The sequence below is a fragment of the Nuphar pumila genome, chromosome 5, assembly GCF_984573655.1.
Source record: "Nuphar pumila chromosome 5, dmNupPumi1.hap1.1, whole genome shotgun sequence".
Classification (NCBI taxonomy): Eukaryota; Viridiplantae; Streptophyta; class Magnoliopsida; order Nymphaeales; family Nymphaeaceae; genus Nuphar; species Nuphar pumila.
The window spans coordinates 116,911,131-116,935,306 of record NC_143253.1 but is presented as its reverse complement, the minus strand read 5'-3'; the positions used below and the strand labels follow the sequence as shown (position 1 = coordinate 116,935,306).

Genomic DNA, 24,176 nt, shown 5'->3' with positions numbered 1-24,176 from the left:
TAGATAGTTTATTTACTATTTTTATTGATTAGTTAAATAATTATTTACTTCTAAAAATTAATGTGTAATAGGTTAAATTAGGAAATCGTGTTTGCATTCAAATAGTGTTTTTCATTAAGTAGCGTAAGTAGCTGATTAAGGTAGTTTTTAATTATTAATTTTAATTTCATGTTTTAATTCTTGTTTTCACATTAAATAGATCAGAATTACTTTAGTTTAATTTTGCTAGATTAATTGATATTAGTTTAGCTAAATAATTAGCCAAAATTTTGTTTTTCATAATTAGCATCTTTCTTAAATTAATTAGCTAATTTAAATATTTTGTTTTGTTGTTGATTCCAGAATTAATTAGCTAGCTTAGATTCCTATCATTGTGAGTTAGTTTGGTTTTTTTTATTTCACGTGTAAATCGTTTAGATTATATTAGAAATTAATAGCCGATTTTCGCTCTATGTGTTAATTCATAAGAATACATTAGTTAGATAGATTATTTAGGTTAGTTTTTATTTTCCAGCTTTAATTGTTAATTCTGAAATTTCGTACGTCATATAGTTGGTTAAAAATTCATTTAGTTGCTTTTAGTTTTGTCTTTTAGTCGATTTGTTAGTAGTTAGTTCTTGAATTAGTTAATCTTTAGTCTGTTACAATTTAGTTCTTGTTAGTTAGTTAGTTTTGCTATTTTGTCTTTTAGTGTAGTGGTTAGTTACGTATAGTTAGTTTATTTTATGTTAGTTGAATTCATGTTTTTGTGATTTTTAACTGAAACTAACATTAGATTTATGTGAGTTTGTGTGCTCTGTTTTGTGTTTCATGTTTTGATTCTTGCAGGAAAGCGTTTAGACGTGCGGTGAGCCTTCAAAAGCACCTCTGAGGTCCCAAAAAGGTCTCCTCAAAAGGCCCTTCAGAGAGCCCTTAAGGGAGCCCTTCCACAAAAGACTAAAAACCAATGATGAAGAAATAAAGAAGGGAGCACAAACAAATAAGGGACTAAAGACTTTTATCTTCTTTTTAGCTTAGGTCTTTATTTTATTTAATTTATTGGGTATGTAATAAAACTATTTATTTATTTGTTTAAGCCCTCTACAGAGGGCCACACTCTCTTAGTTATTTATTTAATTAATTTCTTTTATTTTTGGTAATAAATAGTAGTTAAGTGTTTGCTTAAATACAAAGTATTTTCCCATTCCCTGAGATCGACCTGGACTCCACCACTCGTGCGAGTCGATTTTTATATATTTTGGTGTCTGGTTTTCACACTTGTTTTTACTTAAAATATTTTTTGAAAAATCATTTTTGAAAACTTACACCAAATTTTTTGCATCGTTGCCGGAGAATGACAATTAATACGAGTATTCACTTTATTGTCATTGATTGTTCACATTTGTTTAGGTTGTTAGTTTCCCTTATGTTACTATTTAGGACTGTTTAGTTTAACTTCATGCTAATTATTTATGATTGTTTAGTTTTTTTCATCATTTAGGTTTAGAACCACGTGTTTGCACACCCTAGATATCAGCTTACCCTTTTTGCATGACCCACCTACTAGGCTATCCTTGTAAGGTGACTGTGCATGATTGGTACCGTGCTCATAGTTTACTTTTCGTAAAATATATGTTGAGTGCAAGTGTGTGGTGTTTATTTATTTTCTGCTTTCTACTTTTATTTTTTTCTTTATCTGCTTTGTGATTTGCTGTGGTTTGGCCGCACTGCACGTTAGGTAGGTAAAAAGCCTTTTACTTAGGACATTTGTTGCACTAGTCTACCCTGAGGTGCATGCAAGGGCGACACTCGCTTGATCCCGAGTTTGCGGAGATAGTTGATGACTCTGATTCTCTTATTAGGAGAGCCCATCGATCTGGCCCCATAGCTCAGTATCAACAGTTGACCCATCCTCTAAGGGAGTATTTCATTCCTAATGAATATACTCCCGTCTCCTGCATAGCTAGACCCGTTGTAGGAGCTCCACATTTTGAGATAAAGGAAAACATAATTCAAATGATTTCATCTTTTTATGGCCTGAGCAACGAAGACCCCTATTGTCATCTCAATGAGTTTCTCGAGATCTACTTCACTGTGCGGATCAACAATTTTGGGGATGACACATTGAGGTTGACGTTGTTCCCGTTCTCCCTCAATGACAAAGCTAAGCACTAGCTGAAGGTCTTAGATATAGTTCAAATTACCACTTGGGAACACATGCAACGTGAGTTTCTCAAGAAGTATTTCTGAATTGGTAAGACAAACCAGTATCGAAAAACCATCACCAGCTTCTCTGAGATTGAGGGAGAACAGTTTCACGAGACTTGAGAGAGGATGAAAGATATTCTTTACAAGTGCCCCCACCACCAGGCGCCTTGTTGGCAATTGGTGCAGTACTTTTACGATGACCTGACCGATAAGGACATGCAAATGATTGAATTTTCATGTGGAGGAACATTCATGCTCAAGAGCAACGATGAGGCATGAGCCCTATTCGATACATTAAGTGAAAATGCCATGCATAATTCGTTGTCCTCGCGACTTGATAGGACCACACCTATTCCTAGTGGTCCTAAGAAGGGAGGGATTTTTGAAGTTAGGTCCGAACCTGAGTTGTAAATCAAAGTAGACCAGTTGATCAGAAAAGTTGATCAATTACTGACCAACCCAGCTTCGCTAAATCCAGTAGGAAAAGTGTGTGAGCTATGTGCTAGCCCTACACACTTAGTTTCTAAGTGTCCGACAATACCACTCTATCCTAAATTCGTTTAGGAGCAAGTGAATGCTGCCAAAGGTTTCGTCAGACCGGTGCACGATCCTTATGTACCCACCTATAACCCGAGATGACAAAATCTTCCCAACTTTGTGTGAAGAAATCCACAAGAGCCACCCCATCTGCCTTCCTAGACACAACACAGACAGGGTAACCTTCCACAAGGTTACTCGCGACCCACATTCCCTCGGGCCCCTCCTCAGCTTAGCTTGCCTTCTTCTCAAGAGCCCATATCAAGCCCATCTTTTCAGGATAAGCTGCTCGAGGCCTTTTTTGACATTAAGACCAACCTCAGTTTTCACACACAATCGCTAACAAAGCTAGAGACTCAGATGGGACAGTTGGTTGAGGCTATGAGCAGACGAAGCAAGGAAAGCTTTTCTAGTCAGTCTGTTGTCAACCCGAGGGGTAAAGAACCCATGCAACACGGCTTGCACCTCACAGAGTCTCACCAAGAGCAGACCAACTCTGTTATCACATTTTGAAGTGGGAAGGAAGTCCACCATACTCGAGAGAAGATTGAAGAGCCTAGTGACAAACCTAGTGACCAGTCGATCTCCCTTACAAGGCCCAAGGAAAGTGGGCATGGCCCACGGCCTATGCCTTCTCTTTCATATATCCCTAGAGTCCCTTTTCCTCAGGCTTTAGCCAAACTGCACGATTTTGGCAAGCAGGGGGCACACATGCACGAGATGCTTGACATGTTCAAGCAAGTTCACATAAACATCCTCCTTCTTGACGCCATCCAGCAAGTGCCTGCTTATGCAAAGTTTCTCAAAGAACTTTGCATACAGAAGAGAAAATCGAGGTCATTGCCCAAGACGATCTTCTTAACTGAGCAGGTGAGCTCCGTGTTTCAACACCAAGCCCCACCCAAGCTCAAGGATCCTAGGGCACCAATCATCTCGTGTGTTATAGGGAACATGACTATCAAGCGTGCATTGCTCGATCTTGAGGCAAACGTGAACATATGGTCGGGTTTCCTTTATGACACCTTTGGGATTGGGGATTTAAAGCCTACGACTACTTTCTTGCAGTTGGCTTACAGGTCTACTAAGCGTTCGTGAGAAATATTGGAAGATGTGTTAGTCAAGATCGAGGACTTTTATTTTCCTATTGATTTTATCATTCTAGACATGGAGGAAACTCATGTTGCTCGCCAGACCCCCATCATTTTGGGCAGGCCATTCTTAGCCATTGCTCATACTCGTATTAATTATCGTATTGGGAAGATGAATGTTTCTTTTGGCAATAAGCGTTTACGCTTAAACATTTTTTATGTTGCTATGAGAGTGACAGAAAATGATGTATGCTTTCATGTGATAGACGTCAAAGGAAAGCAATCTGATCCACTCTTGGATGCTTGCATAGGTAGATGCTCGATTTATGGCTCTCCATCCTTTGAGAATAGCCTCCACGTGGAGACTAATCTCGTTCTTCCTGTTAGTCTAGAGAGTCATCTTAGGGTACATAGGGATAGAGTTGAAGGAAACATAGTGGGCAGGGTCATAGATAAAACCATTTTCCAGAGACCTCCTGATTAATCATGACTTCGCGTCCATTGACCTCATGGACGATGAAGGGTCATTATAGATCCGTCTGGCTGAGGACGTAAAACTTAGCATTTTATGGGAGGCAATCCACATTTGTGATGTACTATTAGTAGTCTTAGTAGTTTGTCTATTTTTAGCTAGTTTTCTTCTTTTATGAGTTAGATGCCAAATCATGTACGCATTGCATTTTTTGTATATTTTTATAAGTTGCATAACAGGTAGACAGATGGAACCTATGTATAGCCATTCACATGCCGTATCAGGTAAGGTTCCACAATGTAGATCAGGTGACTTCTATTACTTCTCTCCCATTTATTTTCATTCTCATGTGCATTCACTCACTTTCATACAAGTATGGGAGAGTGCCACTGAGGACAATGTCATTCAAGCATAGGGGAGGGTGTAGTTCGTACACCAAATCTTTTTTTGTCTTTGTACTTGCATATTGATGAAAACTCATAAAAAATGGGCTTTTAAGGAATGGGTTTGATTTTATATGAATGCTTTGCAAAATATAATGTTTTTAGAGAATTTTAAGCCCCATAAGATTTATTTTTTGACACTAATCTAGAAAATAGTGGTTATTGATATGGATTTCAAAGAAATGACGATAGATGTTTGTTAGAGTTTATTTTGAATCATAAGTATGAATATGCACAATTTTATTTTTGAAAAATTAAGCAAATGAACAACATTGCATTCATGAGCTTAAAAAATGAAAATAGCATATGTTTAGTTGTTTTATATCTTTGTATTCTCTAGTAGCTGGGTTCAGACACAAGTTGAAGTTTTTGAGTCCCATGTCGAAAAGGATAACAAAGGAAATCACTCATTTGTCTAAGTTAATACCTATGGCTTATTTTGTTCGAGCAAGTAGAGTCTGAGGGGTGTTTACACCTGGTGCCCTAAATCCATCTGGTTCACGAGTCACCGGTCTGACAGCTCGTTACATAAACTTTATAGAGAGCCTAATAGATGTTGACACTGTACGTGACAGAGAAGCAGATTATACGTAAAACTATGAAAATTGAAGGTCTAGTGACTTGAACAAGTAAGTCTGAGGGATACTTAGTATCTGGTGCCCCAAGGTCGTCTGGCATGAGAGTCACTGACCCAAAGCTCATTACACGAGTCACGAAAACTGAAAATTTGATATAGTACTCAACAAAAGAAAGCAAAAAAAAAAATGTAAAAAAATTAAAAATAAAAAAAAAAGTGTAAAAGAAAAAGTTCACTGCTTAGAAGCAAATATTGAGAAAACCTGTGCAAAAAGCATATGCATGAGGATTAGTAAATAATATGTACATGTTTGATTTTCTGAGAATAAAGCATAAATAATTATGATATTTAGAAAAGTAAAAGAAAATGTTTTATTATGTGATGGCCTATAAAAGACTCTATTTATATTTTGAAAATGTAATAACACAAAATATTTGTGAAAACAAACTCTTTAACTGCCAAATGATTTTTGAAGTTGATTATTTTATGCATACATGTTAGAGATGTCTGTGGGTAGCATCACTGCAAACCCTCACGAGACCTTACTCGTCTACTAGGATAACCCAGGGGTTTAAAGGGCTTGTTGCATACGCTAAATACAATCGTGATTCCTACGAAAGTGAGTTAGGTTTTTGTTTTGATTAGTTTAGTATTTTTAGCTTAATCTAGTTTAGCCATTTTTATTGGTTAGCGTATAGAATAAGATTATTTTATTTAAATCGGTAGATCTAACGTAGCGTAGTTTTATATTTTTGTGAGTTTTACGTCAGTTTAGGTTCAAATTTAGGGTAGATTTAATTTAGATCATGTTCTTTATTTTTGGTGTTTATTAGATTAAATTATTTTGAATTTCTTAATTAATCGATATAAGGTTTTTATAGTTTTATTTATTTATTTTTAATTCTCATCAATTAGATCTGAATAATTTCTATTTTTTTTAGTATTAGATTATTTTAGTGAGTGTTTAGTTCATGTTTTTGCTTTCTATTAATTTCTTAAGTTAATTTTTGTTTAATCATTAGTTTAAATTAGATAGATCAGTAGATAAATAGATTAGTTATTTTAATTTTATTTATTTTAGTTGAATAGATAGTTTATTTACTGTTTTTATTAGTTAGTTAAATAATTATTTACTTCCAGAAATTAATGTGTAATAGGTTAAATTAGGAAATTGTGTTTGGGTTCAAATAACATTTTTCATTAAGTAGCGTAAGTAGCAGATTTAGGTAGTTTTTAATTATTAATTATTAATTATTAATTATTAATTTCATATTTTAATTCTTGTTTTCATGTTAAATAGATCAGAATTACTTTAGTTTAATTTTGTTAGATTAATTGATATTAGTTTAGCTAAATAATTAGCCAAAATTCTATTTTTCATAATTAGCATCTTTCTTGAGTTAATTAGGTACTTTAAATATTTTGTTTTGTTATTGATTCCAGAATTAATTAGTTAGCTTAGATTCCTTATATTGTGAGTTAGTTTAGTTTTTTTTTTATTTATTTCACATGTAAATTGTTTAGATTAGAAATTAATAGCTGATTCTTGCTCTATGTGTTAATTCATAAGAATACGTTAGTTAGATAGATTATTTAGGTTAGTTTTTATTTTCCAGCTTTAATTGTTAATTCTGAAAATTCGTACAACATATAGTTGGTTAAAAATTCATTTAGTTGCTTTTAGTTTTGTCTTTTAGTCAATTTGTTAGTAGTTAGTTCTTGAATTAGTTAATCTTTAGTGTGTTACACTTTAGTTCCTTTTAGTTAGTTAGTTTTGCTATTTTGTCTTTTAGTGTAGTGGTTAGTTACGTGTAGTTAGTTTATTTTATGTTAGTTGAATTCATATTTTTGTGATTTTTAGCTGAAACTAATATTAGATTTTTGTGAGTTTGTGTGCTCTATTTTGTATTTCATGTTTTGATTCTTGTACGAAAGCGTTTAGATGTGCAGTGAGCCCTCAAAAGTACCCCCGAAGAGATCTTTGAGGTCTCCTCAAAAGGCCCTTCAGAAAGCCCTTAAGGGAACCCTTCCACAAAAATACTAAAACCCAATGATGAAGAAATAAAGAAGGGAGCACAATCAAATAAGGGACTAAAGACTCGAAGCACTGAAGACTTTTCTCTTCTTTTTAGCTTAGGTTTTTATTTTATTTAATTCATTGGGTCTATAATAAAACCATTTATTTATTTATTTAAGCCCTCAACAGAGGTCCACACTCTCTTAGTTATTTATTTAATTAATTCTTTTTATTTTTGGCAATAAAGAGTAGTTAACTGATTGCTTGAATACAAAGTATTTTCACGTTCCTTGAGATCGACCTAGAGTCCACCACTCGTGCAAGCTGGTTTTTATATATATTGGTGTCTTGGCTTTCACACTTGTTTTTACTTAAAATATCTTTTTAAAAATCATTTTCCAAAACTTACACCATAAATTATCTCCTATATATACACAATATCTCTTAGTAGACTTGTGATCTATACTGCCTGCCTAGTCTGCATCTGAATATCCTCTGATCTCCACATGATTGTTCCTCTTGTACCATAAACCCTGACCTGAAGATTTTTCCAAGTATCTCAAAATCATGTCTACTATATTTAAGTGAGATTTGCAGGGACTATGCATATGTTGACTAACCAAACCGACCGCGTGTGTGATGTCAGGTCTGGTCGCGAAAAGATAAATAAGTCTCCCTACAAGTCTTTGATAGCGGGTTATGTCTACAATGGGCTCATCATCGTCGCCTTTGTTTCTGAAATTGCTTTCAAGCAAAGTATTCATGGGATGGCTGCCTATCTTGCATGTTTCCTTTAGCAAGTCCAGAGTATACTTTCTCTGGGATATAAGAATTCCTTTCTTTGAATAAGCAAATTCAATCTCTAGGAAATATCTCAGTCTACTAAGGTCTTTAATGTCAAATTATTTTTGAAGCATTTCCTTGGTTATTTGAATGTGGCTAGCAATTATTTCTGTGATTATCAAGTCGTCAACATATATGAGAACAAGAACCAAATTATATTCATCCTTGCGAATAAATAATGAATTGTCAGCCTTGCATCTAACAAATTTATTTTGTTCTAACGCCTTACTTAATTTGAAGTGTCATGCTCGTAGAGACTTCTTTAACTCGTAAATAGATTTTCTAAGTCTGCAAACGATATTTGACAACTCTTGAGGGTGCCTCTATGGTATCTTTATATAGACTTCTTCCTGCAAGCCGCCTTGTAAAAATGCATTTTTTACATCCATATGAAAAAATGGCCAATTAAAATTACATGCAACTGAAAGCCATACCCGAACAATGTTCATTTTTGCTACGGGAGCAAGCGTCTCTTCGTAGTCTAGTCCCTGAGTTTGTGTGTAGTCTTTGGCCACCAACCTGGCATTATGTCTTTCCACTGTCCCATTGTGATTATATTTTATCTTGAATACCCATCGACACCCTACAATTTTCTTCCCTTTTGGAAGAGTGGTTAAATCCCACATATGGTTTTTGTGTAAAGCTTCAAGTTCTTCTTCCATTGCCTTGTGCCAGACTAGATTCTTTTTTGCTTCTTCATATGTCGATGGTTCCTGCTGCAAGGGACTTAAAAAGGCATGATATTCACCTGAAACATTTTTATATGATAATTGTTTTATATAGGATGAGTAACCACTTTATACGTTACATAGTCATCCAAATATTTAGGCGTATGACTAGTACGTTGAGTCCTTGGTTCAACATTGTTCTGGCGAATTTCACTATCATCAGGGGCTATGAGCTGGTTTTCATTACCAGATAGAGGTTGAGAATCAGTTTCTGATTGTTCGTTATTTTGATGCATGTCAGACATGATGACCAGTTCATCTTATAAGCTCACGTTCGGAAGAACTATCTCCCCCTGTCTATCATCGTTCTCATCAGAGTTTTTGAAGAAAGGGGTAAATTCATCAAATTTGACATCTCTTGAAATATATAGTTTCTTTTCTTTCAGACTATAGCACATATAACCCTTTTTGTCTGTAGCATACCCAATAAACACACATTTACGAGCGTTGAGGCTAAGCTTATCACGTTCAGTCTTGTCAATCATCATGAAAATACTACATCCAAATATTCTAAGATGTCCAACATCAATCTTGTGTCCTTTAAGAACTTGTAGGGGAGATTTTTCGTTCAACCGACTACTAGGTAGTCGATTTATGAGATAACAAGCTGTCATTACGGCTTCGCTCCAAAAAGGTTTGGGCATATGAGCTTGGAAAAGCAAAGATGTGGTGGTTTCAAGGATATGGTGATTCTTTCTTTCAGCGATGCCATTTTGTTGAGGAGTTTTTACACACGTATATTGATGTTTCATCCCACTATTATTTTCAAAATTATCAAAGAACCTGTTTTTAAATTCAGTCCCGTTATCTGTAAGCAGATATTTGATTCGGGTGTCATATTGAGTTCTAATGATACTGTAAAAAACCTTAAATTTTTCAAATACTTGGCCCTTGGTTTTCAGTAAACATAGCCAAGTCGTCTTTGAAAAATCGTCAATAATCGACAAATAAAATTTGAATCCATTATATGACTCTATGGGTGTTGGCCCCCAAACGTCAATATGCACTAAATCAAACAGTTTACTAGCCATGCTTTCTGACAAACCAAATGATGGATGCAACATTTTAGAGTACTGACATACATTACATATACCCTGATCAATAGTAACATTTGGTATTAAGGCTGACAGAGACCAACCATATGAATGACCCAACCGCAAATGCCATAGTTGACCATCCTTAGGAGAAAACGTCATCATTGCTGCAGATTTCTGTTGATCTATCACATACAACCTATGCTACATTTTTCCTCACCAATCTTCAGATTCGTCGTCCTGTCCTAGAAGAATACATCAAAAGGAGTAAAAACAACATTGTAATTAAGATCCCGAGTCATCCTTGACACAAATAGAAGATTTAAAGCAAGGTCTGGCATATAGAGAGTTTTAAAACTTTTTCCAAGAATCTTGGTTTCACACATCCCCTTAACCGATATTCTGGATTCGTTGGCTATAGTGATTGTTCTTTGATCATGAACATCTTCCACTTTTTTAACCTTGCTACAGGTCATATGTTTTGAGGCTCCCAAATCCACAATCTACACATTAGGGTTGAAACGAAATGAGGATGAGACCATACCTTAAATTTTACTTGTAGTAACAGCCGAAGCTGCAATGGCGGGTTCTGAACCTTGCTTACCGAGATTCCTAATCATGTCGGCAATAGTGACCAACCTGATTTCTTGATTTTTTTCTTCAACTCGTGCAACTTAAGCTTTCGTAGGCTCCTTCACTCTCTCACTGTTACTACTACTTGGCTTCCCATGAATTTTCCAACACCTTTCCCTCACATGACTTTTTTTATAATAGGTGCAAATTAACTGGTCTCTTTCCCTTTCTATTATAGTTTTTTATATTTTTTATTATAATGGGCGGTGAAAGCATTGAAAACAATTTTTTCACTTTGATCCTCTTGAGACTGAGATTCCTATTTCCTGTTCATAACTTTTCTACGGGATTCCTCCCTCATTAACTTTTCTAAGAATTCGACTACAAAGGTGTTCACATTATGATCCTAAACCAACAAGAACCTAAAAGTTTTCTCATGTTTTTTTAATTTTTTAAGATCCACAAAGTCACGATATGAGCTTGTTAGAGAGTCAAGCTCGTCCCACATACTTTTTAACTTATTGAGATAAACACCAAAAGACATCATTTTTCTTGTATTCATGTATGCTTTGAGTAAGTTGATACATATGAGTTATTTCATTCCTTTCACGGTATAGGTCATGGGCAGCATCCCAAATTTCTTGGGCTGTATCTAAGAACAGAAAGTCTTTCACAATTGAGGTCTCCATAGAATTCAATAGCTACAACATCACCAAATCATTGGAACTTTGCCATTTCTCAAGATGAGGGCTGGCTTCATCAGGTGATAAATCCTAGCATAGATTTTTCATTGAGATAGAGTCTAACCGACTTAGCCCAAGATAGATAATTTGATCTGTTAAGCAAATAGAAGTAATCTTAAGGTTCGGAGTCACCTGCTTATGAATAAAAAAAAAATCGACATTACCCCTGCTTGGTGTGTCGGTGCCTCGGCTGCTCGGGGTTGGGCGATCGTTACTCGTCATGAGGAAAGCCAGAAACCAGTAAGCCCGAAATGATGAAAAGGATCAGTACGTCTCCTGCTCTAATACCATGATAAAGTGAAGAAAAGATCAGAGAAATACAAATTTAACGTGACATCCACGACCAGGCAATCACGCACTCTTTTAGATTTCATTGATATCTATTAACTGTGTTACAGGGCTTTTACAGAGACCAAGAAATGATAAAAAATGTCATCCACACAGTAAAGGGGTAATAACAAAGTAGCAATAAGATAAGGCGGGATTTTGATAAAGCTGAAAATAGATAAAGTTGTAAACAGATCACAACTTCCTAACTGCCTCTGTGATGCCTGGTGAGCCACCTTGCTTTCCATCAAGAACAATTTAATGGTGGGTAGTCGGACGCTTCAGAGTGGGCACTGCAAAAGAACAAACGGAAGGCGAAAGCGATGAGCTAAGGATTACTCGCATCATGAAGTAGATGAAGCTCTCTTCTGAGAGCGCCCCTCCCTCCCTTGGGTTTTAGGTCTGAGTGCCTACACAGTGGGGAGGGAGGCCCTATTTCTTCCTCACAACACACCCAGCCGATCACCAGCTTGCCAGAGAGAGAGAGCCGACTCGGTGTCGCCGAACATCACTGCCTTCCAGAGAGAGAGAGAGAGAGAGCCATTTATTGCCGTCGGTGCTACTGTCGGAGGTGGAAAGGCAGTTAAGCTATGTTCACTTTTCTCTGTAAGAAACATTCCTCCACCCCCTCGGTTGGAAGAATGTTTTCTATAAAAAATTAAACTTTTTAGAAAAACTTAGAGAAAAATTCTCTTGTTTGGAAGGGTAAAAAAATTGATACATTTTCCTACGTTCACTTTTCATGCATCTTTCTCACTACCAATTGGAGGCTTTCTTAAGTTAGCCAAAAGAAATGCAAAGATGGGCTGTTATATAATACCAATAGATCAATGTAGTTGTCCCAAGTGGGATAGGTTAGTATGCATCCCAGTAATTAAATAAGAAAATGATCATACTGTGCAAGAAAAATGACATGTTTCCCGAAACAGGATATGTAGAAAGGGTTATTTAGCCTCAATTAGGAGTGACAGACAGTGTTTACAATGGGTAGAGACCTAGTCAACGCGAGCTGATGACTTACGCTTACTAAGAATTTCTCGTTGAAGACCAACAATTGCAATGATCTATCCCCATCACGATGTAGTTTTTGAAAATTACTTGGGCCTGTCGGCCAAGGCTATAGACTCGTTGAATACATCAGTGTAGTGCACATGTGGCCCATAATCTAAAGGCATCATTGACTTGTTATTGCCTCGAACTTTCGTGGCCTAAACAACCATAGTCCCTCTAAGAAGCTGTCCGCAGAGGCATACCTGAACGTAGCTAGTTAGCAGGTTGAGGTCTCATTCATTAACGGAATTAACTAGACAAATTGCTCCACCAACTAAGAACGATCATGCACCACCACCCATAGAATCATGAAAGAGCTCTCAATCGGTTAATCCTCACTATGTCTAGACCAGATAAGTTTTCCCATGTTGAGTCAAATTAATCCACAAACTCCACTCCCGGTGGTGCCCTTCCATCAATTCCTTTAAGTTTTAGCCTTGTGACCATACTCCCATCAGAGCCCAAAAACTTTGATTTCTCATAAAGTGTTGGCGGAGTCCTAAAAACAACATTCGCTGATTCCTAGTCGACATTGTTTATGGTTGAGACTAGGACGATATTGGATCATCTTCATGCCCTCAATTTTCGTTCTTGATTAATGAAAACATCCTTGGCAAATGCTTTCAGAGTTGTTCGTCTTTCATAAATTCAAGAATTTCACCTCTCACTATAAAATATGAATGCTTTGAGTGTCCCTCTTAATCATTATTTCGATCCCAAAGGCCAACACAATATGACCAAAATCTTGTGATGTTATCCCATGCTAATGTATGCAGAGTGTAGGCTTATTTTGAGCACTCTAATTTCTTCAAAGTAATAGCATCAGCGGCACAACCTGACCAATTAAGGCCAAGAATGTATTGTTGGTAGACAGGATAAGACAATTGGTGCACACCCAGAGGCAGACCGAATATGCAGAAGAGTTATTGAGCCTCTAGTATAGTTATTATTTAAAGTAGTAGTCAAGATATCTGGATAAATGTTTTTTTTTATGATGATGATGTATAATTGATATTATTTAGCAATAATATTTACTTAATTGCTCACAAAGTTAAATGACAAACAATTGAAAGTGATGTACAAGAAGTTGATGAATGAAATAATGAAAATTTTGTAGAGAATGTGCATTTATCTCAAGCATCATTTATTGAGCCCAGTTCTTTGACGAACATTCAAATGTCCCAAATAGTGGACAATATTGATATTCCAAACATTGAGCTCAATAGATAGTTGCAAATCTCATATTGTCAACACATATTTGTGGATCTCATTGAAGAGAATTTCATTTAGAGAGATTCACAAGCACTCTTCTTAAAGGTCATACATTATTTGTAAAAGTAACTTTATATTTGTGATCTTCCTACAAGAGTGTGAAGGTCAAAGGCATTCACAAAAATTATATAAAAATGTTACCAAATATTTGTGAACCTCTTTTTACTTAAAGGAGATTTACATGATAACTTGCGAATGTCATACCATATATGTGAAGGTAGTACCTTATTTAAGAAGATTGACTAAAGTGCAAAGGTCAAGGATATTCACAAACATTAACATGCTAATGTTGCTACACGTTTGCGGACCTTCTTAAGGATTACATAAAAAAGATTAAGAATACCTTGTGAATGTTATCTATATATGCAAACTTCATGCTTTATTAGTTATAAACAATTTGGTTATGCGAACTTAGTGATGTCCACAAAATCACCGTGCAAATGAAATTTTTAGTAAAAGGTTGCCAGATAGGGTCATCATACCTATATATCGCGAGGTTCACTCTGTGAAGGGTAAAAGGACACTAAAAAGTCAGGCATTTGCCAATTTAAACATACGGCGGATTTCAGGAACAGTACGACCATTTGCAATAATTAAATTTTACAACAAAAAGCAGCAAGAGATTCTCATAAATTGGGGCACCACTGATTTTTTTATCCAACCACAATTTGGGATGGAAACAGGACAGGCTACTTGTGGCTCACCTCATGCTTGGCGTGTAAAGAGAGCTCATTCAAACTCATAAATAGACTCAACAAGCCAAACACAATCAAATATATGTTTGGCTCAGTCGGACTCATTTAAAGCTCATCGAGAAGTAATCAATATTTGACACGAATGATCTAAAGGGACTTAAATCGAACATCATGGCAGATTCAGTAATATTGACCCTCTTGTCACGATGATACGATAATTCAGCCTTTGAAAGCGCTTGCATTACAAAAGTAAACCCGAGACTGATATCGCGCTCAATCGCAAAAGAAAAAATTGCTATACCAGATGCAAATGAACTAAAAACAGCAGCAGATCTCTAGATGTAGGGTGATAAAATAGCTTAAAAGCATAAGTTAAATATTCTACATCTAACTAAAAGGTTATTCTACGAAACATAACAGCAAAAATATCCACCCGTTTATTAATAAAAGCTACTCTCATATGCCCACTAAGATGCATGCTGTGAAGAGCTTCAAGATACAAATCCTTGACCGTTGAGCAGTTAAAAAGGGAATTCCATTCTTCATCAATATCTCCCCTTCTTAACCTCTTAACTGGTTAGAACTTGCAACCAAAACTTCTGCCAAAAAGAAAAAGAAAGAAATAGATGTTCAGCCATCATATTCGAGTCCTTTCAGGAAAAAAAAAAATTCAGCAAACCAATTACCAATTTTCATTGCTCACCATAAACTGAAAGGAGAAAACAGTAGAAAGAAAAAATAAATGGCTACAGGCAACAGCATCCATATGTTTCATATCAGCAATGTTTTTTTTTCCTTTGGTGTTTCTACGTGCAGTACCAAAGCTTTCAATATAATCATGTGGCACCTATTGCTCGAAGTCACCAGGGTCATGGGGTTGTGGATAGCCATCAGTATCCAGAGTCCTACAATGGAGCAGTATCACTCGAACAAAATGGGAAAGACTGGTATGCACAGGGTCTCATCATGGCTACATCAGCAGGTCATAACTCAAAATGGAGAACCCACTAGCCATTTTAATGGCTGCTTTAGAAAAAAAAAATACTTTCAAATCATGAAAACTATGACCCAGTCCATAAAGGAGGAGTTCTATATGGATATATCATATAGCATGATTCCTTTTTAATCAAAGAATTCAAAACGGTGATTATGTTGAGATCCTCAAATTCTATTTCGATTTACATACCACAAGAAAAAAAAAAGATGCACAATACATAAACAAGCCTTTAGTTGAAAAAAATAGCCAGACAGTGTGTTACTAGAACGAATTCAAGATTTTTTTTTTCAAAGGCAGCATTGGCAGTTAAAAACAATTATAAATATAGATCCCCTGTAGACAGGAAAAGATCTAAAAACAAAATGAGAAAAGCACCTCTGTCATCCATTTCCACAAGAGCCGTTTCATGAGCAGGGAAGGGGGGCGATAAGCACAGTTCTTTGAATCAAACATTTCATTATACAAAGTGGATGAAAAGATATCCAAATCAAAATTGTAATGATGGATGGATCTATCTTTCTATTCATATAGAAACCTCTTCTTTGCCACCACGTAAATGAATTGCAAAAACACATTAAGGAATATGTCCATGAAAAAAGAAAAACAGATTCAATCTCATGGGGCAAGAAAGAGCTACTAAATGAATTTTAGTCCCGAATGTTACCAAAGACCTAAGAAAATTACCTATATCATAGCTCATCTTTTACTGATGCATCATCTTTTATTGATTCAGGTTGTGCGATTGTATCCTTGGTTTTCTGAACAAAATCAATGATGTCCTCTTTTGATCTATCCCCTTCGTATTGCACCAGCTTGCCACTTGCAGATGAAAAATATAATGTAGGGTAGCCTTTAACATCAAAGATACTGCTAGGGTAATCGTTTGCAGTTGCATCCTAGAAAAAGAAGCAAGTCAGCTATAAGGTGTTTGGGAAATTCTTAAAACAAAAAGGGAAAAAGGAATCGTTACTGTTAAGAGGAACAAAAAACTTACTATCTTGGCAATTACTACATCGGCATCACTTTCAAAAGACACAGCTACTTCATCCAAAATTGGAGCTAGTTTTTTGCAGTGTCCGCACCATGGTGCATAGAACTCAAGTAATACTACGAACAAACAAAGCAAAATGTGGTCAAGTGACAAATTTCACAACAATTTTAATTAAATTGGAAACTAAAAGAATAATATGATATCAGAATACAAGAACGACAGTAGGCCCGGCTAAACAAAAATCTGACAAGGCTACATACATGCATGCTTCCTGCTACTCTTATAATAAATAACCTAGTTTGCAAGGATAAGTCTCGGCACATTCTGTAGCTTTGATGTACCTTCCTGAAGAGAGCTAACAGCATGCTAAAAAGTGAGGTCACAGACCCATTTGACCATGGAAGCTTGCTTCCCACGAAGCTCACGTTAGAAGCAAAAAACCATACACTTTTTTCAAGGTTCAAAACTTCATAAGAAGCTCGCTACTCCCAACATTGAATTAACTTTTCACTGATGTTACAAAATGCAGTCTTCATCTTGGAAAAATTGTTTATTGTAAAGCCTACATACAGCGAATGTTTTAGGGCAAAAGTCTTAAAGATAAATTTAAGTAAAAATATTATATATTTTTATGTTACTTCCTACTCGCTTCTTTTAAACTCTTATGCTTCCTGAACACTTAACAATTAAGAACAAAAAGCCAGGAGAATCCTACAGCCAACAAGAATCCTCTCAACTGTCGATCCAAACACAACCATTGTGTTTGTGCATGTCTCCATGGGTAATCTTATTCCCAAACATTATATTGGTCGAGGGAAAAAAGGTTGCCCTCATTTGAATCCATATTACACTTAGAGAGGTAAAATTGAGTCACTGTTTCCCAGCTTATGCAGAATAATTAGTCCAAGTTTTCATCCTCGGTTTTCCCCACAAGGAATGTAAAAGATAGCCTGGGCCCTGGACAGACTCCTTATCATCGTAGTCAACAACCTATATGAATGCAACCTAAAAGCATAACATGTCAACTACAAAATTCCAAAGCAAAATAGGCTACTTGAAAGTTAAAACCTGATTCCAGTTATTTTCTAATGCAGAGTATCAATTAATCCAAATAGAACACAGTAAAAGGATGTTTGCATAGATCATAATTTGCCATCATGTCTTGGATTCAACAACAAAAATGGATAGGTCTTACACAAAAAAGACTACATCAGATATAGTTGGGCACAGCTAAAATTACCAAGCACACAGGCATAACGCTATTCATTTTCCCAAGAAATTGAGTCAGTACAAGAAACAGGAATGATCACAGAGATGCTCATTCGATAGAATGAAACTGAAAGCCAAACAGGAATGAATAACTTGATGAATTTATTTTTCATAACATGCAAGCAACAGATGTTGCTTGTTGCATGATTCTTACCATTCTTTCCCGAGTTAAAAACCACATCATGAAAACTGTCAGCAACAACAACTTTAACAGGATCATTGTTGACTTCTGGAATAGGTTCAGACTTTCTGAATGGCGTCAAATGACCTTCCTGCAGGCACACACGTACACACACACAAATGTAAGCTGGCTATAAATACATAAATAAACAACCATATCAAAAAGTCAACTATTATCAGACCTCAAGTGGACTAGTAATTCTTATAAAAATTATGCATGAAATAAATATTAAGAAAACTCAGCATATTAAATCAGATAAAATAGAGTCCAAACAACAGAAATCCTAATGACAATGAGATAAGCAGCTGAACAATTACCAACCTTGTAGTCTTTTAACCAAGAAGCAATATCATCTGGTTCTACTTTGGCCTTGAGAAACTTCTCACCATCCACATTGTGTATGACGATAAGTGGAACTTGATCTTCTTTAAGACCAAAGTACTGTTTAAAGAAAATTATCACTATGTGTTCTACATAGGAAAAAAGCCACAGCATAGAAATAGAGTGTAGAAATGCGTATAATCTCAGAGAAACATGATAAGAAGGATGACCACCTGAAAAGCCCCCTGACTAGTCTCAACATCACCAAGCAAGAAACTCACACCCTTTCCTTTGTACTCCTCAGCAGTAACATGATATTTAGACTTGAAACTCTCAAAATTTTGACTAGTGAAATTCATAAAGAGCATAGCCTGCCAAATCCAAAAGCCAAACATGTAGCAGATAATGAAGTTCACATGTTCTAAAACAAATCATACACAGAAGGTTAAGCAGCAACATCCAACTGAAAAAGAAAATAGCAGCCAAAAAACCTAATGCCAACACACAGAACAATCACTTAACCAAATGGAAAAGTTGCTAATTAAGTGGAGAAAAAGTGTCACAAACAAATACATAATAGTTGCAGTTGAACGTCTTTCAGATTATTTCAGAGTTATTCTTTGGAAATAGCCCAATTAATACAGATTCACCCCTGCCATCACTGTCATATGAAGAATTTGCAAATGTAGAATAAAAAGTTCCATATTGTTGAGCCAAAATCTTAACCATTAATCAGTGCAAATAAGAAATGGGCATGCCACTTAAGCAGGACTTAAGAACTGGGCAAGACTGAGACGAACATCCATTTAGCTGAGATTCCTTGACTATTTTAATACATGGAAGGAAACCAACCTAAGGTGAATAACAATAATATTCCGATGGACTATTTTAGCCAGCATTCTTAGCATGTGAATGATCACAGACAGCAGTGGCTGAAATACTGGTTTCATGATTAACACATGAACATATGTATGAATATATGTTTTCAGCTGTTTCCCCATCCATCAATCTGTTAAGACGAAGGTTAATATTTCAAGGAAATTAATCACCAAACTATGAACCATGAATGCAGTTGTTGAAAACATTGCTTTAATAATTAACACAAGAAAATATGTTATGAATATACTTTTCAGCTGTTTCCCTATTCATCAACCTGTTGAGACAAAGTTGAAGATTTCAAGGAGTTTAAATCGCCATACTATGAAGCATGAACAGGAACCATGTGAAATGAGGCTACATGATACCTGTTAAAATATGTTGATCCTTGAATGTACATATATATATATAAAGATACGTATACATATATATATATATATATATATATGTATACATATCTCTATTTATATATATATATATAAATATATATATTTTATCTTCCTAAAATACCCTCAAGGGTATTCTTGTAATTTAGCATTTTACGCATATTCCAATTGGAATATGCATTGTAATTTTTGTCTTATTTTTAGTTTTTTGTTTTTTATATTTTTGGGTTTTGTACCACATTGGGGGCCTCCCAATGGAGACGTTGGGAGCCCCCAACGGTCACAAATGTGACTGTTGGGGGCTCTCCAACGTCCCCTTTGGGAGCCCCCAAGGTGGTCCCTTTTCATGCTTATAAATAGGGGATTTCTCCTTTGTATTTGGCATTCTTTAGGGAGCTTATGCTCCATTGTAATGGGGTTTTCACCCCTTCTCCATTATTCTTCAATGATATGTAACTTATGACTTTAAGTCATATTTTTCCCTTTTTATGGGTTTTATGTATTGGCACATTATGTGCGTGTGTTGTTTCCCTTTAATGGGTATATTTGCACTTTACGTGCATAAGTATGGGTTCATTATTGAACCCAAGGTATTCCAAGTCACTTTCTAACAAAACTACAAATATGAAAGAAATCATAGCAGATCATTCAGCTTATAAAAATGACGAGCGCAAAAATAATAACAAATAGGTAAGTGACAGGTTAAAAGCTGAGGCATTCAAATCATGAAAATGAAATATGAGAAAATGGAAAGGGATTAGAGAATTGTGAAATCTCAGTGAAATATCCTGAATAAGAACATCCTGAACAAAAATACTCAAGATAAAACTAGAACTCTGAGCAACTGCTAGATATTATGCTAAGTGACTTTTCCTTTATGAGCATTCTAACATCAAATGCAAAAAGGCTTTCCGCTTCAGAAAATTGTAAAAGATATTTATCCATTAAAATTCAGTAAGAAATAAGAAACAATATAACAGAATTGCTCTAGCAAGGGTACTCTGAATTCTGAAATGCTGAGACACAATGGATCAAGTTCTTAATCATCATATCTTTTCTCTTCAGCTAATATCCAATAGGGAAATTTTAAAATGCTCAGCATAGGATCAGAATCAGCATCAAAGATTTTGTATACAACATATTCTCTTTGCTTATAGTTTATTATCTTATGTGAGACTATATAGTATACATGAATGAGACAATTCAATACCAACATACTATAGTTTAAACAATTAGATGAACTCATGCATGCATTCATGCACACTTATGCTATTACCACAGAATAAAAAATAGGATTAGTATACAATATATTCACATTGCTTAGATTTTATATGAGACAATTCAAAGCCAACATATCATAGTTTAATCATTTTCAGAATTCAAGTGAAGGACATTCATGTTGCATCACCACTGCCATAGTTCTCCAATAGAATCAAGGTGACCAGTGACCACTTAACCAGAACATAACTGATCTTTAAGTAGTTTTATATATGCTCATAAATTGCATGATAGGATATTATAAATAAGCAAGCCAACAAAAATAAATTTGCAACTTCAAAAGAAATGGCAACAACCAGAAATAAATGCAAGACAAAAATACAATGGGAAACAAATAACATCTTGAGATTTAACTCAGGCCCCAATTTACAAGGAGCATCTTTACCTTAGCATTATTGCTGTTAAAAAATTTTAAGACATAAGGATGGTTGCTTGGATCTTTATTGAAAACAGTCACTATGGGAACACTAGCTTCTTCAACAAACTTCTCCAATGTGTCAACATGGAAATCCTGCAGACAAATTTAGAATGTCTGGATTAGTAGCAAAGAAAAATGATCAGTCTCTGTGCCCTCCAATTTTGATAACAAAACAATTAAAAGGAGCTTCAGAATTTGGAAGAAGGGAAGAAAAGTAATTAATACATGAGGGTCAAAGAACAACCTGAAAATCAACAAAAAGCTCATCAAAAGGTTTGAACAACCTAACAACAGGCACTTTCACGGCCGAATCCCCGTAAGGAAGGAGTTTAGCATCCAATGAATGACCAAAATCATAATCAGAACGTAATTTCTCAGATAAGGCAGTGAAGTTTTCAAATTCCTCCCCAGAAAACTCTGAGAAGACACCAACCTGAATAAACAAGGATAAATCAGCATGGCTGCAACAACTTAGTGGCAATGACAAACTCAGCGAACAAGCCAAAATGAGCACTTACAATGAAAATCTTCTTATCACCAATAAGATTACCAGCATCCTCAACTGACTTTATTTCAACAGATGCAGGACCAGCTTGCTTCTTTAGATATTCAACTATACCATCAGCATCCCTTGGCCCCTTGTAATCTTGAACACTTTCTCCTCCTTTTCTTAAGATTTTGAGGGTTGGAAAACCTTTCACCTCATATTTGCTAGCAAGATCTTTATTTGATTCATCATTGGCATCAACTTTAGCAAGAACTACTGGAGGGTCATGACTTTTTAGAATAGTTGCAGCCTTCTCATACTGAAATTTACACGACAATATAAAATGCATAACCACCTAAGATGAACTATCCTCCTTAAATTTCCAAAACATGAGAAACTGAAGAGAGGTGTAGACTCAGCTAACTAAATTAAGGAACAAGGAAATGTTATAAAGTTCCAGATTACCTCTGGTGCAAGATTCTTACAATGACCACACCTGTTAGGAAAAACATCAGACATCAGATGCACCATTTAAAGAAAATAAATGCGTTTTAATCCTACGCTTGGAGTAGCAGTAAGAAAAGAAAAAGTACATATAAGCTAAATCAGTTTTTTTCTTTTTAACCCCGTCCAATCTCAAGCATGTTCACCACTTATACGGTCATCAACTACTTGGCTAGTCAATTTCTTTGGAAAGTTATATAAAAGTTAATTATTTTTCTCAGGAAATCACAAAAAATTAAAACTTAGAGCGATGAAATTTTTGAAAAAAGGGAAAAGGAAAAAGTTGATGTTTCACGAAATAAAACAAAAAGTAGAAAATCAATTTCAAGTAGAATTTTTTCATGACGGCAGCAAGGCATACAGAAAACTGCTGATATATTCAAAGATCAGTGTGTAATAGACAGATCTTTTAGTCAATAAAACGAAAATCTGTAAACATGTTCATATTTGTGACTATGGCCTCAAGTCTTCTCATAAAAAACATATTTTTAGAAATTTATCGACCGAACTCAACAGAACCCGAAAAGGTTAAAAAAACAAAACTTTCAGCTACAGAATATCAACAATCAAACAGTTGCAGCCACACTTCCGAAGCACCAAAAAAGCCAAGCAGTCAAATCACGAGATCCATCATCTGGACTGTCGCTCGAGACAATCTTCCGCAGATCAAACCAAAAAGCTTCAATTTTTCCGCAAGTCAACTTCACCAGTTTACACAACAAAAAAAACTTTTTTTTTCACCTTAAACTACAAATTTTCCCTTTGATTCATTCATCAGAACTACAAATCTTTACTACAAAAAACCGCAAGATTTACACAACTGAAAAATCCGATCTTTACATTGAAAAAGAGAAGAAACCCCGTGCAAAATTCATAAGACAATAAGGAAGAAAAGAAAGAAAGAAAGAAAGAAAGAAAGAAAGAAAGAAAACTAGAAGCTAGGGTTTAGGGTTTTAGAATTTGAAGTAAGAACAGAGAGTTTGAGAAGAAAATGCGATCGAAAAAATAGTAGATCAGAGGGAGAGGAAGGAAGATCTGAAGATACCAAGGGGCGTAGAACTCGACGACGATGAAGTCGTGCTTCTTGACCGTCTCCAAGAAATTAGAGTGGTCGAGCGTCAGTACGGAGTCCGCCGCCGGGGCGGCGTCTGCCACGGTCGCCTCTTCCTCCGCTGAGGCGAAGGAGAAGGAGGCGACGATGAGGAAGACGAAGAAGCCGCAACTCAAAACCCTAGATCTCACCATTGCTGCTCTCGCTATCTTACTCTCTCTCTCTTATAAGAAGAGGAGGGGGATGTAGATTTTTTTTTGTCTTAATTAGGAAATTGTATCCGCGAAATTAAGACGGGGGATTCACAGTCGTCCTTCCGCTGGGGTGATCGGGATTGAGTTGACCGAATTTTTACTGGAGTTGGATTCTTTTTCCCGGTTTTTTCGTTGTCTCGAGTCCGACTTGCTAAAAATGAATCGGTTCAAGGTGCATAAGTGCTGACTCGGGGTAAGGCTCGATCAGATTTGGTCAAAGGTTATCAGCCTGCTTTGACTCGGCGAGGTATGTTCAGTCTTGTTCATCCTATGGGAGCCGTTGTGCTTGACCCCGTAGTGTATCCCAACTCTCATTTGCTTCCATTGATCATCTTTAGTAAAGAAAAGTTGAAAAAAAAAATAGGAAACCAAGTTGGGCCAAGCTTTCTCTTACTGGGCGTGAGCCTAGTTCCACAATTCTGATCAGCCAGAACCCAAGACTGGTCTAGTGGACGGTCACTCTTGAGCCTAGTCCCACAATTCTGACCAGCTAGGACCCAAAACTGGTATGGTGCATGGTTACTCCCCATGATACAAATGAGTTGAGGTAAAATGGGTTTAGGCGAATCACTGAGGT

General features: G+C 35.9%; 2 protein-coding genes and 1 pseudogene across 2 annotated transcripts; 1 reads left to right on the top strand and 2 right to left on the bottom strand.

Annotated features, from left to right (window-relative positions):
- The first annotated feature begins 3,444 nt into the window (after positions 1-3,444).
- LOC149838300 (uncharacterized) lies at positions 3,445-3,819 on the top strand. The gene has a single exon (XM_090008220.1). It carries the CDS (start codon positions 3,445-3,447, stop codon positions 3,817-3,819), a length of 375 nt encoding a protein of 124 aa, XP_089864346.1.
- Positions 3,820-12,531: 8,712 nt separating this feature from the next.
- On the bottom strand, positions 12,532-13,603 carry LOC149838299 (18S ribosomal RNA; annotated as a pseudogene).
- Positions 13,604-14,897: 1,294 nt separating this feature from the next.
- LOC149838298 (protein disulfide-isomerase-like) lies at positions 14,898-23,582 on the bottom strand. The gene is made up of 11 exons (XM_090006506.1): positions 23,340-23,582; positions 22,256-22,286; positions 21,822-22,109; positions 21,548-21,736; positions 21,271-21,396; positions 18,579-18,716; positions 18,346-18,465; positions 17,998-18,115; positions 16,578-16,690; positions 16,268-16,479; positions 14,898-15,185 (listed from the first exon to the last, which is right to left on the bottom strand). The coding sequence occupies exons 1-10, from the start codon at positions 23,537-23,539 to the stop codon at positions 16,273-16,275; spliced, it is 1,530 nt and encodes a 509-aa protein (XP_089862632.1). The 5' UTR covers positions 23,540-23,582; the 3' UTR covers positions 14,898-15,185; positions 16,268-16,272.
- Positions 23,583-24,176: the final 594 nt, after the last annotated feature.